The sequence below is a fragment of the Setaria viridis genome, chromosome 8 (assembly GCF_005286985.2).
Source record: "Setaria viridis chromosome 8, Setaria_viridis_v4.0, whole genome shotgun sequence".
NCBI lineage: Eukaryota > Viridiplantae > Streptophyta > Magnoliopsida > Poales > Poaceae > Setaria > Setaria viridis.
This window is the reverse complement of record NC_048270.2, coordinates 37,400,777-37,420,687: the sequence shown is the minus strand read 5'-3', so window position 1 is coordinate 37,420,687 and position 19,911 is coordinate 37,400,777. Positions and strand designations below refer to the sequence as shown.

The 19,911-nt window shown below is 47.8% G+C and overlaps 1 protein-coding gene and 1 long non-coding RNA gene across 2 annotated transcripts; both read right to left on the bottom strand.

The window, feature by feature from the left end:
- Positions 1–4,238: 4,238 nt before the first annotated feature.
- On the bottom strand, positions 4,239–4,995 carry LOC140223606 (uncharacterized). Its single transcript, XR_011898956.1, has 2 exons — positions 4,708–4,995; positions 4,239–4,604 (listed from the first exon to the last, which is right to left on the bottom strand). It is a non-coding gene; the product is annotated as an uncharacterized lncRNA (long non-coding RNA).
- A 6,619-nt stretch (positions 4,996–11,614) lies between these two features.
- LOC117834624 (uncharacterized) lies at positions 11,615–13,699 on the bottom strand. Its single transcript, XM_034714162.1, has 2 exons — positions 12,074–13,699; positions 11,615–11,968 (listed from the first exon to the last, which is right to left on the bottom strand). The coding sequence occupies exons 1-2, from the start codon at positions 13,697–13,699 to the stop codon at positions 11,615–11,617; spliced, it is 1,980 nt and encodes a 659-aa protein (XP_034570053.1).
- Positions 13,700–19,911: the final 6,212 nt, after the last annotated feature.

The window sequence follows — 19,911 nt, the reverse complement described above, 5'->3', positions numbered from 1 at the left end:
ATGTTATATTCTGTATGTTGCATTCACACTTCTGCATATAATTTTTGGTTGCTTATTATGATTGTTCCATAATTTATTCAGGATTAACATATCTTTTGCTTCAGCTATCTGAATTTATGCCAATAGGAAAAACCGATCTTGTGCTAAAAATTAAAAAAGAAAAAGAAAAAAGGGGGAAAAAAGAGGGAGAAGACACTAGTTCAGTGGGCTATCAAACCGTCCAACCCATCAAGCCCAACCCATCCAAAATCGATGGGCCACATAAGTGTTGAGTGTAGTACGCCTTCAAATTATATATGTAGTTCATCTTCAATATGTATGTAGTTCACAAGAGGATTGCTAGTACTTTTCCGTGGCCCTTGTAAAAACTTCACTCTGTATATCTGCATCGAGATGGTTCTTGCTGAACCAAGCTATGAATTTGGCTTAATTTTTAGCCCGTCAGCCACGAGGAACATAAAACTCTCATTGGCTTAAACTTCAAATGTACTAAATGAAAAACTGATTTTCCTACTTTTTTTTTGCTCTGTGGCTGGTAGAGAACCTTAAATTGACTTAATTTTCAGTCAATGAGCCTTGAGGAAGCATGAAACCTCATTGTTCATTGGATTGGAAACTGAATAGAGCAGAACATTACTGCTCTACTCCTCATCTCTCCCAAACCCACCCCTGCTCAAATTCTTGTTTTTAAAAAGAAAAATGAAATTGAGAAGGCACTAGTTAATAAGTAGGCCATCAAACTGGCATCACTGGTAGAAAACTTATCTTCCATCCACCCCTTTTATCCCAGTTAATATTTAGCCCCTGACTAAAGATTCACCAATCGGGACTAAAGCTCAACCACTAGCAGGGGCTCACCAACCGAGACTAAAGAGCCTCTTTAGTCCCAGTTGGAAACACCAACTGGGACTAAAGGCTCCCCTTTAATCCCGATTGGTAATTCCAACCGGGAGAAAAGATTTAGTCCCGGTTGGTATTTCCAACCGGGATAAAAGGGGAGCTCCTTTAGTCCCGGTTGCAAAGGTCAGTGCAAAAAAAAAGTCTCGAGGGGTCTTTTGTCCTGGTTGGAAATACCAACCGGGAGAAAAGATTAGTCCCGGTTGGTATTTCCAACCGGGACGAAACACAAGGCCGCGCACGGGTCTCCACGCGCGCACGTCCTTATCTTCTACAAGTCTTTTTCTCCACCACTGCACGCGCAAGTCTTTCCTCTCCTTCCTCCTCCTCTCCAACGCCAAGTCTTTCCTGACCTCCTTCCTCCTCCTCTTCCTTCCTCCTTCCTCCTCCTCTCCGGCGTGGGTGGCCACCCCCTCCCCTGCTACCCCTCCCCATCCCCCTCTGCTTGCCCCTCACTAGGAGTGAGGAGCGGCAGTGGGGCGAGGGCAGGGCTAGCGCACGGGGGAGCTAGGCGGCGGCGTGGGGCGGAGCGAGGCAGACCAGCCGAGGCGTCAGGGTGGCCGGTGGGCGTGCACAGCTTTTTTTTTGAATTTTGTGTTACCAATCGGGACTATAGGGGGCTTTTAGTCCCGGGTGGATGACCCGGGACTAAAGGACCCCTTTTATCTCGATAAATTAGTTTCGAATGAATTTTTGGGAGATTTGACCCCTACCAACTGGAACTAAAGGTCCATTTTCCACCGGTGTATCAAGCCCAGCCCATCCATCCTGGAAAAAAAAGTGAAACAGTAGCCTTTTCACTCGGAAACACACTGTCCAAGCAAAAGTTTTATTCCATGCAAGCACGCCCTCGCATACGTACAGTTGATTGATTGTTGATACATATATAATGGATTACTGATTGATCATCTCGATCGATCGTTTCGTGCAGCGATCGTCTAGCTTTCAGCAGCGAGATCGCCGCCGCCGGAGCTGCAGCAGCAGACGTCCCTTTTGACGTAGCCTCCGGGGTGACTAGTGGCGGATCCAGAATCGGACTCCGCCCCGGGCTAACTAATATAAGGTTTAAAATTTTACTAGCCATACACTATTGGAAATAACATATTTTTTAAATAATATAAATAATTATATAATTCCCTAGATTTCAAGTGTTCAACCAATACACTCCAACAATAAGTAGAACATTAAAGGTAGAAAAGTACTAGATTAAGTTATGATTATGAAATGTTGCAATTGCAAATTAATACTCAAATACTTCCTGCTCAAATCAATGAAAATATGAAATGAAATATTCATTAGTCATTACTTATTTACTTTGCATAGACTAGCAGTCATGGAGCAATTTTTTTTTTCAAAATGGCATACGCCATACCGGCCGGGGCATCAGCAGGCAGTTGCACTGGCTGTCTTGCTGGGTCAAGTTCTTCTCGGGGTGGGCTAATGGGTCTAAAAGGCTTTTTATGCAATTTCTATGAAGGATTTTTTCACTGCGCGTGGGCCTCGCCCCGGGCTGCAGCCCGGGCCCAGATCCGCTCCTGGGGGTAACCTTGGTTCTAGCACCAGGTGTCGCAGTCCGGCGAGACGTACGGCGGGCACACCCGGGGGTTGCACTGCGCCTGGGCCCCCGTCGTCACTACGGGAAACAGACAGTTCGCCGAGTGCCCAGAAAACCCTCGGCGAAATGTTTGCCGAGTGTAACACTCGGCAAACGACACTCGGCAAATTTCTTGACGGCAAACACTGGTTCGCCGAGTGTTTTGTGTCGGGCACTCGGCCAAGACTTTGCCGAGTGCCCAGAAAACACTCGGCGAACAATTATTGAAAAAAATAAAAAAAATCATCTCCACCGCCACCACCTGCTCCTGCTCCGCCGCCGCCGCCACCGCCGCCGCCACCTGCTCCGCCGCCGCCGCCGCCGCCGCCGTCATCCACACCGCCGCCAGCCACCGCCGCGGATGGCCCAGAAGAGGTCCTTCCCCATGGTGCTCCTGTTCAGCAGCCTCCCCTCGGCATCTACCACGACGGCGTCGAGGACGTTGTCGGCGGAGAGGCCGTACTTGCGCGACAGGGCGCCGAACCCGCCGCCGCTCAGGTGGCCGCCGACGCCGACGGTGGGGCAGTTGCCCGCGGGGAACCCGAACGTTTGGTTGGCGGCGGCGGCGGCGTAGTAGAGCTCGCCGAGCGTGGCGCCGGACCCGACCCAGGCCTCGGCTCTCTACGCGTCGATGTGGATGGCGCGGAGCTCGCCGAGGTCGAGCACAGCGAAGTGCTCTTGGGGGTCGACGAAGGCGTAGGAGAGGCCCTCGTAGTCGTGGCCGTCGCCACCGCCACCGCCACCACCTGCTCCTGCTCCGCCGCCGCCGCCACCGCCGCCGCCACCTGCTCCGCCGCCGCCACCGCCGCCGCCACCTGCTCCGCCACCGCCACCGCCACCGCCACCACCTGCTCCTGCTCGGGCGGCGGCGGATCCGGGGCCGGGGGCGGCGGGCGACGGCGGATCCGGGGGTGGCGGGGCCGGGGGCGGCGGATCCGGGGGCGGCGGGGCCGGGGGCGGCGGGCGGCGGCGGATCCGGGGCCGGGGGCGTGCGGCGGCGGCGGCAGGAGGCGTGCGGCGGCGGCGGCGGCAGGAGGCATGCAGGAGGCAGGAGGGGAAGAGGCAGGGGAAGAGAGGAGAGACTAGTGGGGGGAGGGGGCCGGGCCGGGGGGGTATTTTAATTTGTTGTGGCCGTCTGTTTGCCGAGTGTCCTACGTGGACACTCGGTAAACGGTTGATTTGCCGAGTGTCCACCATAGGACACTTGGCAAATATTTTTTGAAAAAAATTTAAAAAATATCCAACAGTTTCAAAAAAATACCAAATTTTCACACGAACCAATATAGGTTCTCTACTGACTATACAAAAAGTTTTGTAGTCAAATCGAACTCGACCGTCACTTCGACTCTAAATTTTATCGAATCCTTCTTAAAGTTACTATTCTTCTTCTGAGATGCTTCGGTTCGTAATCATCGTACATGATGAAATGTGCAAAACCTTCTCAATTTTTTTTCCACAGCCTCCACGTATTATATCATCACATCATGGCAAATCTCATAATTTTCAGACTTTGATTGTTTTTTTTACAATTTAAAAATACTACTGCCACACGTTCATGGTCGTGTTTCCTGAACAAGATGTTCGAAATTTCTTTTAATTTCATGGGTCAGGTCTCAAATTGGTCCAAATAACATGAATATCATTTTTCTACTTATTTTATTCCATAATTTGAATCACTTGCAGTTCAAATTTGACTTATACTAAAAATTCCCTTGAAATGCAATTAATTAAATAAATATAGCAAATAAATTCAAAAATATACCAAATTTTAACATGGAGTACCACATGTTGTATGTGGGGAGTAGAAAAAATTTCATGGTGAAAAGAGGAAAAAAAATTATTTTTTTGCCGAGTGTAAAAAAAAACACTAGGCAAACCCCCCTCTTTGCCGAGTGTTTTTTTTGACACTCGGCAAAGAGGGGGCTTTGCCGAGTGTTTTTTATTTGACACTCGGCAAAGCCCCGATTTGCCGAGTGTTTTTTTTTTGCCGAGTGTTTTTGGCTTGGCACTCGGCAAAGAGCTTGTTTGCCGAGTGTCCCAAAAAAAACACTCGGCAAAAAGAAAACACTCGGTAAATTTAAGGTTTCCCGTAGTGCCACCGCTTCCCTTACACCTGCATTAGACAAGCGATGGTGTCACGTACGTCAAAACTGGCCAGCATCTACCCGGGGATAAAATCAAATGTCGATAATGGAGCCATGGCTAGCTAGCTTCACCGGCAGTAGTGGAGAAGAGGAGGCCGATCATGGCCACCGCGACGACGACGAGGACGACCTTGCAGGCCGCAGAAGGAAACTTGGCTGCCATCGTTTCGGCCTCTCTAGCTAGCTCGAAGCAATGCAAGCTGACGCCGCTCTAGCTCGAACCTCGAATACCTCGAATAACTGTGGTTGTTTTTTTTTCTTTTTTTTGAAAGATGGTCTGTGGTTGTGTTGGTTTCTGCGGTGCAGCCGTGCCAGCGCTTATATACACAATTGGTGACATGCATGATGGTACGCGGGCCGTTTTCTGGCATTCATGGCCCCGGACCAATCTTTTGTTGGGGAATGGAGATGGCAAAACACGTTGTGTCGTCTCGCGTGCATTATTGTGCTGTCGAGTTACTGCTGATCGATGCCTCAAGGGGTTGGTGGTTATGTGCCACTGTCTGTGGCCGAGACCATCATGTGGATGGCTGGAGTTGAAGCCGACCGACCCTAATGCATGCAGACTCCTCGTGCTGCATCAGCTTTGTGGGATGGAGCCATGGAGGTAGTGCCGAGTAACACAGTGGGGGTGCACAGGAGGCGGGATAAATGAAATTGCATGGCGCAAGGCCAGTTGGAGGGGGCCTCACTTTCATGGGACCGGGGAGGGCAAAACTTCCCCACTCAAGAACAAATGCACGCCTGGAGCTCGGAATGGATGAACCGGAGTAGAGGTAAGGTGGCAACAAGTTTCAGCGCCGGTTTGTTATGCGGACTGAACTGAAAATTCATTTCTAGAGGTGGGCCATGCAGAAGAACGGCTCTAAAAATAGGTCCATTTCCACGGCCGGACTGCATTACCGACGAGTCCTAGAAATGCCTATTTCCAATTTCCATGACCGATCATGGGCTCATGGCGCTACCGTGTCGACAACAAGGACGGTGTTTTGCTGGCCACAGAAGGAAGCTTGGCTGCCACATCGTCTCCCGGCAGCCTCCATGGATGCAACTCTCGAATGCTTTGTTGATCTCCATCTTGGTCTGGTTGTTGGTTCCTGTGGTGCCGCCGTGCCAGCGTTTTTCCGGCACTCATGAGAAAAACGTCGGCAAATATAGGACATGCATCGTACGAGCAGGCCGGCCGTTTTCTGGCATTATTCATGACGAGGACTTGTCAGGGATGCTGTTGTTCAGTCTCCTTGTGTAGCACATGGATAACAACCCAAGGCCTCCGCGCACCAATCTTTTAATTCTAGGTTAAAAATCGAATGCAAAACACGTTGTGTTACTTTAGTTAACCCTGACGATGGACATTCGACTGACTGCTGATGCTGATGGAAGCCGGAAGGGGTTGGTGGTGTATGTGCCACTGTCTGCTGTGGCAAGCTAACTCGTGCATGGTAGCATGGAAGTTGGGAAGAAACCGATGGATGTCGTCCAAGTGTGTGGCTGCAATCTCCATCTGAATTATATCGTACAGTGTTATAACTAGGTTGACAGCATGGACAGACGGCCAATTTTTTTGTTAACTTATGGATTGTTCTCAAAGTATGCGATTAGTATAGGTTAATAGGACATTCACATGATGCTTAGGAAAATACTACCTTCATCCTAGCTTATGGACCAGCTAAGTGGGACCCCGTCTCATTAAATCCGACTAGTTTGTCTCTTCCGCTCAAATCGGCTAACGAAAGTCATTTCACCTCTCTGCTAATAACCTGTCTGATTTTTCCAAGTGTCACTCTTTTGTAGAACCTCAATTGTATTTTCAGCAACGAGATGTTTTCTTTCTCATCAAAGCTCTGAAGTTGATCGAATTAGTTTTCAGACAATTAGCCTTGAGGAATAACATGAAACTTATCATTTATTACTCATCCACCCCAAATTGTAAGTCATTCCAAGAATCTTGGAGAGTCAAAGTATCTCAAGTTTGACCAAATTTATATGATAATATAATAACATTTATGATGTCATCTAAGTATCATTAGATTCTTCATCAATTATATTTTCATAGTATACCTATTTGATGTCATAAATCTTTATAATTTTCTCTATAATTTTGGTCAAACTTGAGATGTAACACCAAAAATTTTAAAGAATTTAAATTCACTAAAATTTGCTCAATTAGGATGTCATTTAAATTTCTAGGCATTTAAATTCGCATTTTCTCAAATTAAATGAATTCACCATAGGAGTTTATTGTGCAATCATGCTGGTGCATAATTTTTTGGTTGTTTGTGTTTGAATCAAATTTGAAATCTCAAATTCAATTTCCATTTTCAAAATCTTTCTTTTCTCCTTTCACTTTCTCCTCTTGGGCTGCATTCTTCCTCCTCCTCCTTTTCTTTCAGCCCGGCTCCAACTCCCTGCAGCCCAACACCACCACCGGCCCACTCCACTTTTCCCTCGGCAGCCCAGTTCGCTCGCTCGGCCCGTTCCACCGGCCTGCCCAGCGGCACCGGCCTCCCTCCCGCAGAGCTGACGGGTGGGGCCCACCCGTCGAGGACGGACTCCTCCCCGACCGCGCCCGGACTCCGCCTGCCTCCCGCAACCGCCGCACGTTTTCCCCGCGCGGAAGCCGCCTCCTACCTGAACCCGGCCGCCTATCCACCCTATATAAGGCCCCCCGACCTCAAGCATCCCTCCGCAACGCCCCTAAACCCTAGCAAGCGCCGTGACCCGAGCTCCAGTGCCGCCACCCTCTCTCCACCGCCAAGCGCCGCCTCACGGTGAGCCTCGATCACCGTGAACTGCCAAAACAGGATCGCCTTGATTTTCTCGTGCTTCTGGTGTTTTCCGCGCGCAAAACCGAGCCCCGGAACGTCGTATCGACCAACTCCGGTGAACCGCCGCCGCTTGCTGCCTGTTCCGCCGCCGCCGCACTGCCGCCAGCGATCGCGATCGTCGGATCTGGATCCGATGGCCCGCAGTCAATCAACCGGGCTGCGTACCAATCAACCGCGCCACACCATTCCTCTTTTGCTTTTAAGCCCTCACCTTTTCCGCAAATCAACCCGCAGTCCAATCTAGTTCAAAAGTAATTGTGTTTTGGTCCTATTTTCTTTCGCTAAAGCCCCTGAGTTTCTCTAAAATCAACCCGTCATCCTAAGTTGCATTTTTGCGTGTTAAACCTTCGGTTTATTTGCATAATTGCATATAAGTCCTCGGTTTTTCGCAGTTTAACCCTAAATTTTTTGTTTTCTCGTAGAAAAGCCCCTGGATCTTGTTTTAATCATATATTTTGCATCTTAACTCCGTTTTTTGCGTTCTTTATATCCACGTGTTCGTTTTAAAATGTAGATTAATCTTTCAAGCTTGTTTTATCTGTTTATTATGTTTTGGTTTACTGTTTTCTTATTTGTTTCTTGTGTTTTCTTGCATGTGCGCGTGTGATGCGTATAGACGTTCAGCAGTTTGAGGGATTTGAAGATCAAGCTTTTGAGGAGTACGAACAGCAAGATTAAGGCCAAGAAGGTAAGTGGTGTCCTTGATCACTAGTTTTCAGTCCATTACACCTTTACTTTCTCGTACTCAACAATTATGCTATGCACATGTTAAGATTAAATTGATGGGTCCCAATTAAGGTTCGCCTAGCTTCAATTTACCTTTGCCTTGACCAACTAGGTTTATTTTTATGCTGGATAGCTCATGCTTCGTGCTTACTTGGAATATGGTGGTTAAACTGAACTCAATGATTAATCTTGCTTTATTTTTGTTATACCTTTCATTAATACAAGATCATAAACATTTAATCAGAACATGGAGAACCACCCAGGAAACAGTGCTACCACAAGACTAAATGGCTCTGGTCTTGGCTGAATAATTAGAAACTCTAGTTCGAAGCGGTCTTACCGAAAGGACAAGAGGGGGAGATAGTGGTGTATAACACTCGCTCTCTTGGGAAGTGGGCTTTGCTAAGACACTATACCACTAGGGGACCGTTATGCACTGCGCTGATCATGAAACCTTAGCAGACTACTTCTTATTTGGGAATCTTTGTAAAGGCCTCGTAGCGTCCCTATGCAATCACACCTCGGAAGTGTGGTATGGTGCCTTGCAAACACCGCATGGTTGGATCCAAAGTTCTTTTGAACTTTTACGCGACTTGTGGGTAAAAATGTGCGACCTCTGCAGAGTGTAAAACTGATCGATCAGCCATGCTCACGGTTAGGAGCGGCCTGGACCCTCACATGATAACACTATCGAAAGATGGACTTAAATTGTTGTCATTTCATGCACATGTTGTTTACTTTATTTATGCTCTTGTTTAATTTTGGGTGGTATAAACTTACACTTTGTAAATTGTTAACAAAATTTGACTAACTTAATTAAAAGCTGATGCTAATTAAGACATAGCCATACCTTGATTGGCCTTACACTACACTATTCCCCACGACTTGTTGAGTACCAACTATAAGTGTACTCACCCTTGCAAAATCGCTGTTCAGACCAAGATAATCTGGTGGAGTACATTGACGATTTTGAGGTGTTCTAGGTGTATGGTTCTTCAGTCAACTGCCTGTGGTGTTGATGTCGTCTTCGAAGTTCGCTGCATAATAATTTAGGCTTGTGTTTTTTGAGACTTTCGGTCATGTAATAATATTTAATACTCTCTTTATTTGCTTTGACACTGTCTTTGTTATTCACTTATGTTATACATGTGTGTAACTTGATCCTGGCGCACATGTATTGAATGCACTCGATTTTGTCCTTAAAATCGGGTGTGACATGAGATGCTTTGACTCTTCAAGATTCTTGGAATGACTTGCAATTTGGGATGGAGGAAGTAGAATATAGCAATTGAATGGAGAAGTACATTGCTACCTCTCCTTCCCATTTATAAAAACAATATATCTTATTCCCAGCCAGGGCCGGCCCTGAGGGGGGGCAGGGGGGCGGCTGCCCTGGCCCCCCAAATCCCAGGGGCCCCGGTGTCAGGTAGCTGGACGTCAGGTCAGGGCCCTCCGTCAGGTACTCAGGTGCCTTTAGGCCGGCCTAAGGGGGTGTTTGGATACACCCCACTAAAGTTTAGCACATGTCACATCGGATGTTTGGATACTAATTAAAAATATTAAACATAGGCTAATTACAAAACTAATTGCATAGATGGAGTCTAATTCGCGAGATGAATCTATTAAGCCTAATTAGTCCATGATTTGACAATGTGGTGCTACAGTAACTATTTGCTAATGACTGATTAATTAGGCTTAATAGATTCGTCTCGTGAATTAGCATAGGATTCTGCAATTAGTTTTATAATTAGCTCATATTTAGTCCTCCTAATTAGCATCCGAACATCCGATGTGACACTGCTAAAGTTTAGCACCTAGTATCCAAACACCCCCTAAACGCCAAGGCCAACGCCTAGATTGCCGGCTCAACAAGTAAACATAGACTATAACCGAGACACTGCTCCAATTGGTAAAAATTTTCCTCGTGGGTCTCTATATAGTGGCCGGTACGAATTGACCTGTCGATTACCTTCGCCTGTTAGTAGATTGAGTACCGCTCCCGTAGCACCGCCGCCACACGCGCGCACTCGAGTACCGCAGCGCCGCCCAGGGCCGCCGCCACACGCGTGCTGCGCCCGCACTCCTGCCGCCTACGCGCGTGATCCCCGTCGTGCCGTCGAGTTGTTCCTGTCCTGTTCGACTGCGTCGGACGAGATCAGACTGTTCTGTTCGACTGCGTCAGCACCCAAGTACGCTACTGGATTGCCAATTTCCTAATTCTCCGTATCATTAATTATTAATTCATTATCATAAGTTATTTAATCTCAACTAATTTATAACAATTATGGGAAATATGAATCAGGCTGCGAGAAAAGGAAAAGGAAGAGCTGTGTGGATGAGTTGATAGAATCACAGGGAGAAGCTATAGATAAATTTGGCAAGAGTTATCAAGGCCCTGCGAGGAATACGGGCGCTTCGACGAACCCAAATGAGTTGGCAATAGTTGTTGCGGATGAACCAAGAAAATATTAACACCAACGTCGATGATAACAATGTAAGTGATTCTAAGAACATAGTAAATGCATCAGGTGCACATTATGTATCATGAGAGGTTAAATAGTTTTGGCAACATTATGCATCGAGAAGAATTTGTTGGATGAGATTGACATCATCCTTATCATAAGTGATTTTGCATCGAGAAATGTTAAAAGAAACTTTTAAGGTAATATGTATAAATAATTTGATATAAATATTGCTTTTAGATACATTTAAGTATTTATCGGTAACATTTTATATATATTTGTTATAATGTTTCTATGAAAGGGTCTCGAGTTTTACTTTCGTCCCGGGCCTCCCAAATCTCAGGACCGGCCCTGTTCCCAGCTCCCATACATCAACCGTAAACACCTCCTTCGCATTGCTCAGAGCACCAACCGATAGTCATTGAGCACCGTTCTCATCTACCTACCTACCTACAAAGGTTGCCCCTAGCAGGCTATCACCAGCACTGGGACCACCCTCCTCGACCTCCAAGTAAAAGAACGCAGCAAAAAGGAAGGGGAGAAGGCAATATTTGAGCGGCCCGTCAAACCTTCGTCTGAACGTATTTTTAAATTTTTTCATACTCAAGGAAGAAGAAATGCAACCAGCCAACACACATGAACCTATGGTTCATTAAGTTAATTTTAGAAAAAAAATTTATTGTCTAATAAATTCACAAAGAAACCTTAAGGTAACAAACTGTAGAGAAATTCTAATTAATTTTTATTAACTTGCAAATGATGAAAATTAGGGTGTTACAGGGTGATGGTCAACTTTTGCTAGATTGGCACGGTCAACTGGCATAAGATACGGCTTCTGAAACGTAGCCGCCAATTGGTTTTGGCTTGCGTTGATCCACCCAACATGACAATATATAAACAATATACAGACTGTTACAGGCATTAGATAGACATGGACTGCTGCGTGTGCATTGGTTGGAGAGATCAGACATTGTTTGGCCCGTCAGGGACTTGCTTCAGCACACCGGCATGCGTGAGCAGTGCCCAAAGGTGCGTGATGAACTCCCCTCCTCTCGCAAGAGCTTCCAGGTGCGCCCGGGCATCGTCGGATGGTGATACGGACAGCATCATCTCTGCCCAGAAATCAGAGAGGATCTTCCACCGCAATTTCGTGTCTTGTATGTCTTCAATGAGATGCCTTGCAAGCTCAGCGCCCTTCGCTACAAGCGGTGGTGCTTCACCACCATTACCATCACGGGTGCTAGTTTTCATCAGTTTCTCACACTTGCTGTCCAACGTCTTGGCGCCTCTGAGTAACTCGCCTGCTTCGTTGGTTGACTGATCAAGTATGGATTCTGATATAGAGCTGTGATCAGGCAAGAGGTTTGGTGCGAAAACGAGGAGATGCAAGCAGTACTACGATAAAGTGGAGGCCGTTCTGACCGCGTCTTCTTCTTTGGCTTGTGCATCCAGCTGGTGCTCGCACAGGGTTGTAGCAATGTGCCAGACCAGTATGGTGTGAGTCACCGTCCCGTCGGTAGCGATGGCATCCCGTGCCCATGAGAGGTCAGCATGGACGCCATTGTTTCGCAGCGATGTTACCCCGTTCGCCAGGTGGCCGTTGCTTCTTAGTAGGGAATCAACAATGGCTTTCTTCACATTTTCGGACAACTTGACTGAATTCTTGCGCCCCTTCTTGGCCTTGTCCACCAGGCCCAGTGTAGAATAATGGAGACAATTACTAAGCCAACTTGTGCGGCCAAGATCCTGGAGGATACAGTACTGCCCAAGTCTGTACTTCCATGGGCGGAACGCCTTCAACCTCAAGAGAAGGCCTATGATCATCTCAAGGAAACAGCCGTTTCTTTGCAAAAAAGGCGTGGTGACGTAGCTCCGTATCAGTGCCACCTTGAACCAACCTGAGGCTAGGTACAGGTACAGCTGGTATGCCTCCAGGAATGCCACGACAACTGTTATGAATATGGTGCTGTCAACCAGGCTGCGATCCTGCTCCTTGACGAGCAGGCAGGTGAGCCACGAGCATAGGGCAAGCATGATGACGGGCAGACAGAGAGTGAGGTACCGACCCTTTTGGTAGAGGTAAGAGTACCTCGTGTAGTACAAGTCATGGACAAAAGCAAGCTCTTCCTCGATGACCCTGAACGCCCGTTGATATGGCTTGTCCCCAGCGAGCAGGCCTTTGAATACGAAGTCATGGGTTTTCTCGAGCTCTGCCTCTGAGAGCTTGAAACCAGCAAACCTTCGGTTGAGCATCTTGGAGAGTGCCATAGAGAGGCACACGTCCTTGAGCATGTTTCCCCGCTCATGGAGCAGCAGATTCCCCTTGCACTGCCAGATCTCCTGCACGGTGGTAACCTTCAAGCCTTCCTCCTGCTTGTACCATGGCGTGCGCCTTGGCCGGTTGACGCAATATCTCTCGCCAGCGACCATGTAGCGGTAGCCTTCCATGGTCACAGGATTGAAGGGCACCAGTGGGTTGTCCTTATGCTCCATGTATTCGGCGATCACCTTCATGTTCTTGCAGAGGTAGGACTTGCTCACCATCCTCATGGAAACGATTCTCAGGTACCACTTGAGGATGACGACGTGCAGTATGGCCGTGAGCGGTAGCAGATGGGGCGGCATATGCCAGCCATATATCATGTACATGACATACGCTAGCAAGAACCCCTTAAAGAGGTGCTTCACGTAGATGCTCTTCCAGCTGTCGATCTCGTTGAGGCGGCAGGCCGTGAGGCTGTCCGTGCTGCCGAGGAGCAAAAGCAGGAACACGGCCCACACGGCGAAGTCTTCGTCGTACCAGTCGGAAGATTGCATCCACCCAATGGTGTAGCTCACCAGCGGATAGGAGAGCGTGTAGACTCCTAACATGATGGAGTGGAGGAGGCCGTGGCTCGACCGCCGGCGTAACGAACCCAGGACGTGCAAGAGGAACATGGCGACGACGCCCAGGACGACGAAAGCTTCTACAGTTTGTGTATGATCCCTACCAGCGCATTCTATGGGAAGTGGACTGGGTGCAAAATCCATGTCGTCGGCAGCAGCCATGGTTCTCTACCACACTGCAGTGAAGGGGGTATGCAGTTAGAGTCTTGGAGAGAACTCTCAGAGGCCACATGTGTATATAGACACACACACACATAAAGAGCAACGCTTGGTGATGCGGGGGGTAGAATAATGGCCGGGCCAACCCAGAGCTTGACCTGTTCCCACCCAGTGGAGCCATTGACCAAGCGTCGAGAACAGCAACTTGTTATGTTTTGTTGGGTCGAGAACGGTCATGGCCTCCGACTCCGTCGACCAGCTCCACGTCCTGACATCCCAGGGCATCCTCGTCTCTTGGTTCACTGTCTGTTCTCCTCCTGATACAACACTGCTGCCTAAATCGAGCCCCGTCTCAGCTTCCTTTTAACATTCAAATGAGTGAAGGGCATCTTAGCATGGTAATTTCATGCCTACTTGGCACTTTTGGCAACGTGCAAGACTTTTCTTGGTCTTGGATTCCGGAGCCACTACTAGCGCACCCGATCAGTGGGTCTCGCAATTCTATGCCAAATCACGTGATAGAATACCACTAGTTAGCACTTATAGTACAAAACTGAATTTGATGCCTTGACCTAGGATTAGTTTACACCCAATAATCCCAAGTTTTTTATGTACCGCCGTATACAATGCAATTTATTAAAACTGCTGATGAATGTGATGCGACAAAAATATAGGAGGCTACTTTTATATTGATGTATCATCAACTTGGTGATTATTCCGAGTTTATCAAGATTCCAGCATCAGAGTTTGGAGGGGCTCATAAAACATTTCTTGAAAGATTATTAACCCAGGCACGATGGCAGACATATAATTAAGTACTGCATGTGTTCTAGTCAGTAGGATGGGTTATCAGGTTTATTAAGGGTGTGTTTGGTACCGGGGACGGGACGGGACGGGGCGGGACGGTCCCAAATTTGATAGTGTTTGGTTCGGAGTCACGAGGGACGGGACGGTCCACAAATGGGAATATGCTCCCAAGATGCGGGATGACCCCGTCCGGCCAAAACGAGCGGACAGAGTCATCCCACTTCGGGCGCCGTCTGCTCCGTCCTTCTCCGTTCGCAAGACTGGCGCGGGGCTGCTTCGTCTCCGGCAGGACGGGGTCCTCCAGTGGCGCGGCCGGTGCCCAGGGTCGGCGGCCGGCAGGGACCTCCGACGGCGTGGCCTGGGACGAGCGGCCGCCGGAGCAAGCGGGTCCAGCCGGCGGGGCGAGCACCCCGGCGCCGCGGCCGGTGCCCACGGCCAGCAGGCCCCTCCGGCGGCGCATCCTGGGGCGAGCGGGTACCTCCGGCGGCGCGGCCTGGGGCGAGCGGGGGCGGCGCGGTTGGGACCTCCGGCGGGGGCGAGCGGGGGCGGCGCGGCCGGGGCGACAGGGACCTCCGGCGGGGGCGAGCGGGGGCGGCGCGGAGCTCCGGCGGGCGAGCAGGGGCCGTGCAGCCTGGGCCTTCGGGAGCTCTAGCGGGTTGGAGAAGATAAGGATGAGGAGAAAAAAAAAAGAAAAGAAGATGACATGTGGGCCCATATATGACATGTGGGTCCCACTAAACACATGTAGCTAACGGTGTTACCCGAGCCATCCGTCCCTCGTTTTCAATCCATCGTACCAAACAAAAAACTGGGATGAATTCATCCCTCTCAACCAAACATAAGACGGGATGATCCCATCCCAAAAAATAGGAACGGCACCGTCCCATCCCTTCTTGTCTCCAAACCAAACGCACCCTAAGTACGTACTGAGGCGTAGCATATATTGCAACTAGAAACAATCTTACCTTGTCATCTTAATTGTATGTTTGCTTTCCCTGCAGTGTGCATATACCGTATTTAGATAGCAAATTTTGCTCTTGCTCGTTTGAAGGGGATGATCCTATATCCACGAGACATAAAGTCGCAGAGCTTCGTCAGTCCAAAACGCTCTAACTAGTTAGGTTGAGTGTTAGCAGTTTCCATTGACATGATCACCTAGTCTGGCAGCTAGAACGTGCGTGGAGTCAGAGTTAAGTAAGGTAAAGGCACAGTTGCTTTTCAAAAAGCATCTGCTCTGCGAATAATCTTTGATGACTTCACCAAGTCAAAGTCTTCGTCTTAGCTGGGCGCTCATTCCACTTGTGTAACACCCAAATTCCATCATAAATGTACGGTCTAGCCTTTCTTCTCTAAGGACTAAATAAAGTATTTTTAAATAAATTACAGTCTTTAATAAATTAAAGAGCACTCAAATTTAATTTTAGAGGCGACAAGTGTTTGATAAGTTTTTATCTTTCATTTAGTTTTTGTTTGAAGTGTTGTTTGAAAAATTTCAAAAAAAATATAAATATTTTTCTCCCCTCCAATCCAATCTGCGGGCTCAAACTTTCTGCCCCTCTCCTTTGGTCCAACCCCTTTCTCCCTTTCTTTCTTCATCCAGCCGAACATTCTTTTTACACCCGCCGGCCCAAGGAGGCCCAAACCGGCCTGCCTCCACCGCCTCCCACCCGTCAGCTCCTTCTCCATGCATGGGAACCGCACGCATGCACGGGTGAAACCTGGCGCCGCCGGCCCCCCATCTCCCGGCACCCCTCGGCCTCCCGAGCCCCTCCACGACCTCGCGTCGTCTCCTCTCCCACACTCCCGGCCTCAAACCGCCGCCCCCTCCTTTCCTCTCCCCGGAAATGGCCGCACAAAGCTTCAAGGCCATTAATGGCCGGCCGGCTCTCGATCTCCCCCAGGCGCCCCTTCTGCTCCTCCTCGCACCCTATAAAGCCTCCCAAACCTCTCCACCGGAGCTCCCCTTTCCATTTCGCTGCTCACCCGCTACTCTCTCACGCCTTCTTGCCGTTGCCACCCAAGAGCTTCGCGCCGCCGGTTCCTGTTCGCCGGCCCGAGCCTCTGTCTTCTTCCCCTTTGCCACCGCCGGTGAGGTTTCCCTCCCCGCACCTCTCTCTTCTCCCTCACCTTCGCTAGTCCCTCTTCCCGCCGCGCCAAGTGCCAGCGAGCCCGCCACCGGTGGTGCGCTGCACTCCCTGCCGTGCCCCTGCGTGAGGTAGAAGATGAAAGGGATAAGGCTGTTTTGTTTTCAAGCCCCTGAACTCTCTGTTATTCTTTCTTTTAATTCTTGTGCCTTGCGAATCTTGCATAGAAAACCCTGCAACTCTTAGATTCCTTCATTCTAATCCTAGCCCTGCAACCTTACATATCTAACCCCGTGTTTTCTCTGTTTTCGCAAGCACTGTTCGCAGAGTCTTGTGAAACTTCCTTGCAAGCCCCTAAAGTCTATAGTTAATTCCGTTTTAGTCCTGAAACTTGTTTATCCATACCTTCATTGTTTTAACTCTGACTTCAGCGATTCTCACGCTCACGCGACCGTCTTTGCATGAACATTAGTTTTAGGAGTTTGTTTTCAGTCTTTTGTCATGTTTGGTGTACTGTTTTATTTATTGGTTGTTTTGCTTGTGTGATCATGTAGAGGAAGTGCCGTTCGAGGAAGGTCAAGGTCAGGAGTAGTAGCCGTTTGAAGATGAGTACCAGTAGTTAGCCAAGGAAGGCAAGTGGTGATCTCCCCCTGCATATTCTTTTTCATCCCAATAATATCATGATTAATCACTTTATTAATTTCCAGTATGTGCATAATTTGACGGGAATGCCTATTAAGGACTTACCTAGTTTTTAATCCTGATCCTTGAACACCTATTTAATCATGTTGGGTAGAATTGCTTAGTTGCTTAATTTTGGGATGGTAATAATAATTTTGAGAATATTAATCATGCCCTTTATTTATGCTATACCTATGTTAATACAAGATCATTTGATTTAATCGAAACATGAAGAACCACCCAGGAAAATAGTGCAACCACAAGAACTATCATGGCTCTGATCTTGGCTAATTAATTAGAGACTCTAGTTTGGGGCAATCTTACCGAAAGGGCAAGAGGGGTGGCAGCAGATGGTGTATATCTCGGTCCTCTTGGGAAGTGGGCTTACCTAAGACACTAAACCCACTAGGGAGGGTTATGCCCTGCTATTGATCCGGAAACCTTAGCGGGTTGCCACTTACTAGGGAATCTTTGGTAAGACCTCGTAGCGTCCCTATGCAATCACACCTTGAAAGTGTGGTATTGTGCCTGATCAGCACAACATGGTTGGGTTTAAAGTTCTTTTGAACTTTTACGCGATTTGTGGGTAAAGATGTACAACCTCTGTAGAGTGTAAACTGATATATCAGCCGTGCTCACGGTTAAGAGCGGTCTGGACCCTTACATGATAATTGAACTTAAAGATGAGAATAAATCGTGGTTCCTTTATCTCTAGGTTTTTTTTGTTAATGCTTTATGCCTAAGTGGGTTGGTATAAACTTACATATAGTAAATAGGTGCTGTTAATAAAATTTGACCAACTAAAATGCTAACCGCTTAAAGCCTTTGAGCCTCTCCTTGTGAGCCTTGCATGTTTCCCCCACTTGCTGATTATGTAGGGGATGCTATCCTTTTGTATTAACTCACAACCTCCAGCCTCGCGCGTAGCTTCCTTACCATCCCACCTACACACCACATCTAAGTATGTAGGGGATGCTATCCTTTTGTATTAACTCGTGGGGGACCCTTTTATCCCGGTTGGAAACACCAACCGGGATAAAAGACCCCCTTTTATCCCGGTTGGTATTACAAACCGGGATAAAAGGGTTCGAGGATTTAATCCTCTTCCAGTCACCTTCCAGTCACCTCGTTGGGGACCCTTTTATCCCGGTTTAAAACACCAACCGGGATAAATGACCCCCTTTTATCCCGGTTGGTATTACAAACCGGGATAAAATGCTCTTGACCCTTTTATCCCGGTTGGTGTTACCAACTGGGATAAAAGGGGGGGTCTTTTATCCCGGTTGGTGTTTCAAACCGGGATAAAAGGCCTCTCAGAGTCTTTTTTTCCCACTAGCCTTTGCAACCGGGATAAAAGGTCCCGGTTGGTGAGCTCCCCACCAGTGACCGAGTTTTAGTCCCGGTTGGTGAACCTTTTGTCCCGGACCAACTTTAAACCGGGACAAAAGGGGGCGCATGGAAAGCCAATTCTCTACTAGTGGTACATGCCATTTGCAAGGGCGGGCCATCCCACCACCTACGTTTGAAAATGACTTTACAGGGATGGATAGTTACCCGCTCCTAGGAATATCTGAGGGCGCAGTGGTTTTGGAGGCGAACTACAACATGTGTTCTTAGAAGGATAGTAACTTTGACACCCAATTACATTGGCTTACCATTTGAACAACCATGTCCTAGAAATATCCGAGGGTACAGTGGTTCTTTACACACTCGGAGGCAAACTACAACACATCTTGTTAGAAGGATAAGCTTCGACACCCGACTCCGCTCGGCCTTCGCTTCCGTTTGAGTGTGTTCATTTATTGTTATTCCTGTCCTAGAAACCCTGAGGGGCCCTTCGCTGGTCCTGTGCTCACCGGTTCCGTGCTTCAGTGTCTTGCTACGATCGATCCTCCAAAGGTCTTCGCCCATTGCCTGAACAACTTATTGATGATCCATGACTTAGTAACTAAAAGTTTTCCATGCTGCTTTGCATATATGCTGCAGGATCATACATTGACGCAGACCCAAAATGGCTCAATTGTTAATAAAGATTGAAGGAAGACTAGTATTTGGTGAGCCTGGTAATATGGTTTGGCTCGCTGAATCAAGTATAATGCTCCCTTCCATTTTATTACTACGTAAATCAGCTATGAGAGTAAAGAAATTATTTCTGCCATGCCATGATTACAATAGGATGTAAGGTAACATGATGAATAAAGCTAGCTAATCACAATGTTTTGTGAGCAAATAAAAATTAAACCTTCAAAATTCTGCCATCTTTGAATTATTGGTATAGTGTTAGCATCTCTTGCTTAGTGGGAAGATATATTGATGTTAAAATGTTAACACGATATGATATATAGTTTCCTATTGCTATCAAATTGAAGTTCTCATCCCATGTTGGTTTTACTTCAAGATTTATGTATGTTTGTGTTTTGATATTCGCAGGAAGCTCGACAAACGCTTTGCCATGGGATGAGAGTGCATTCAAGATTATGTTTGTATTTGGTTGTTTACGATTGCGATTGTCACATGTTTTTCATGATGTGTTGCATAGTTGCAACAGGGTTTTCAGAAACAATATGTATATATTGTGCTTGCATGGGTGTTGCAGGGTACTAAAGTAGAGCTTGAAACCTCACACAAGTATCTGCCATTTTT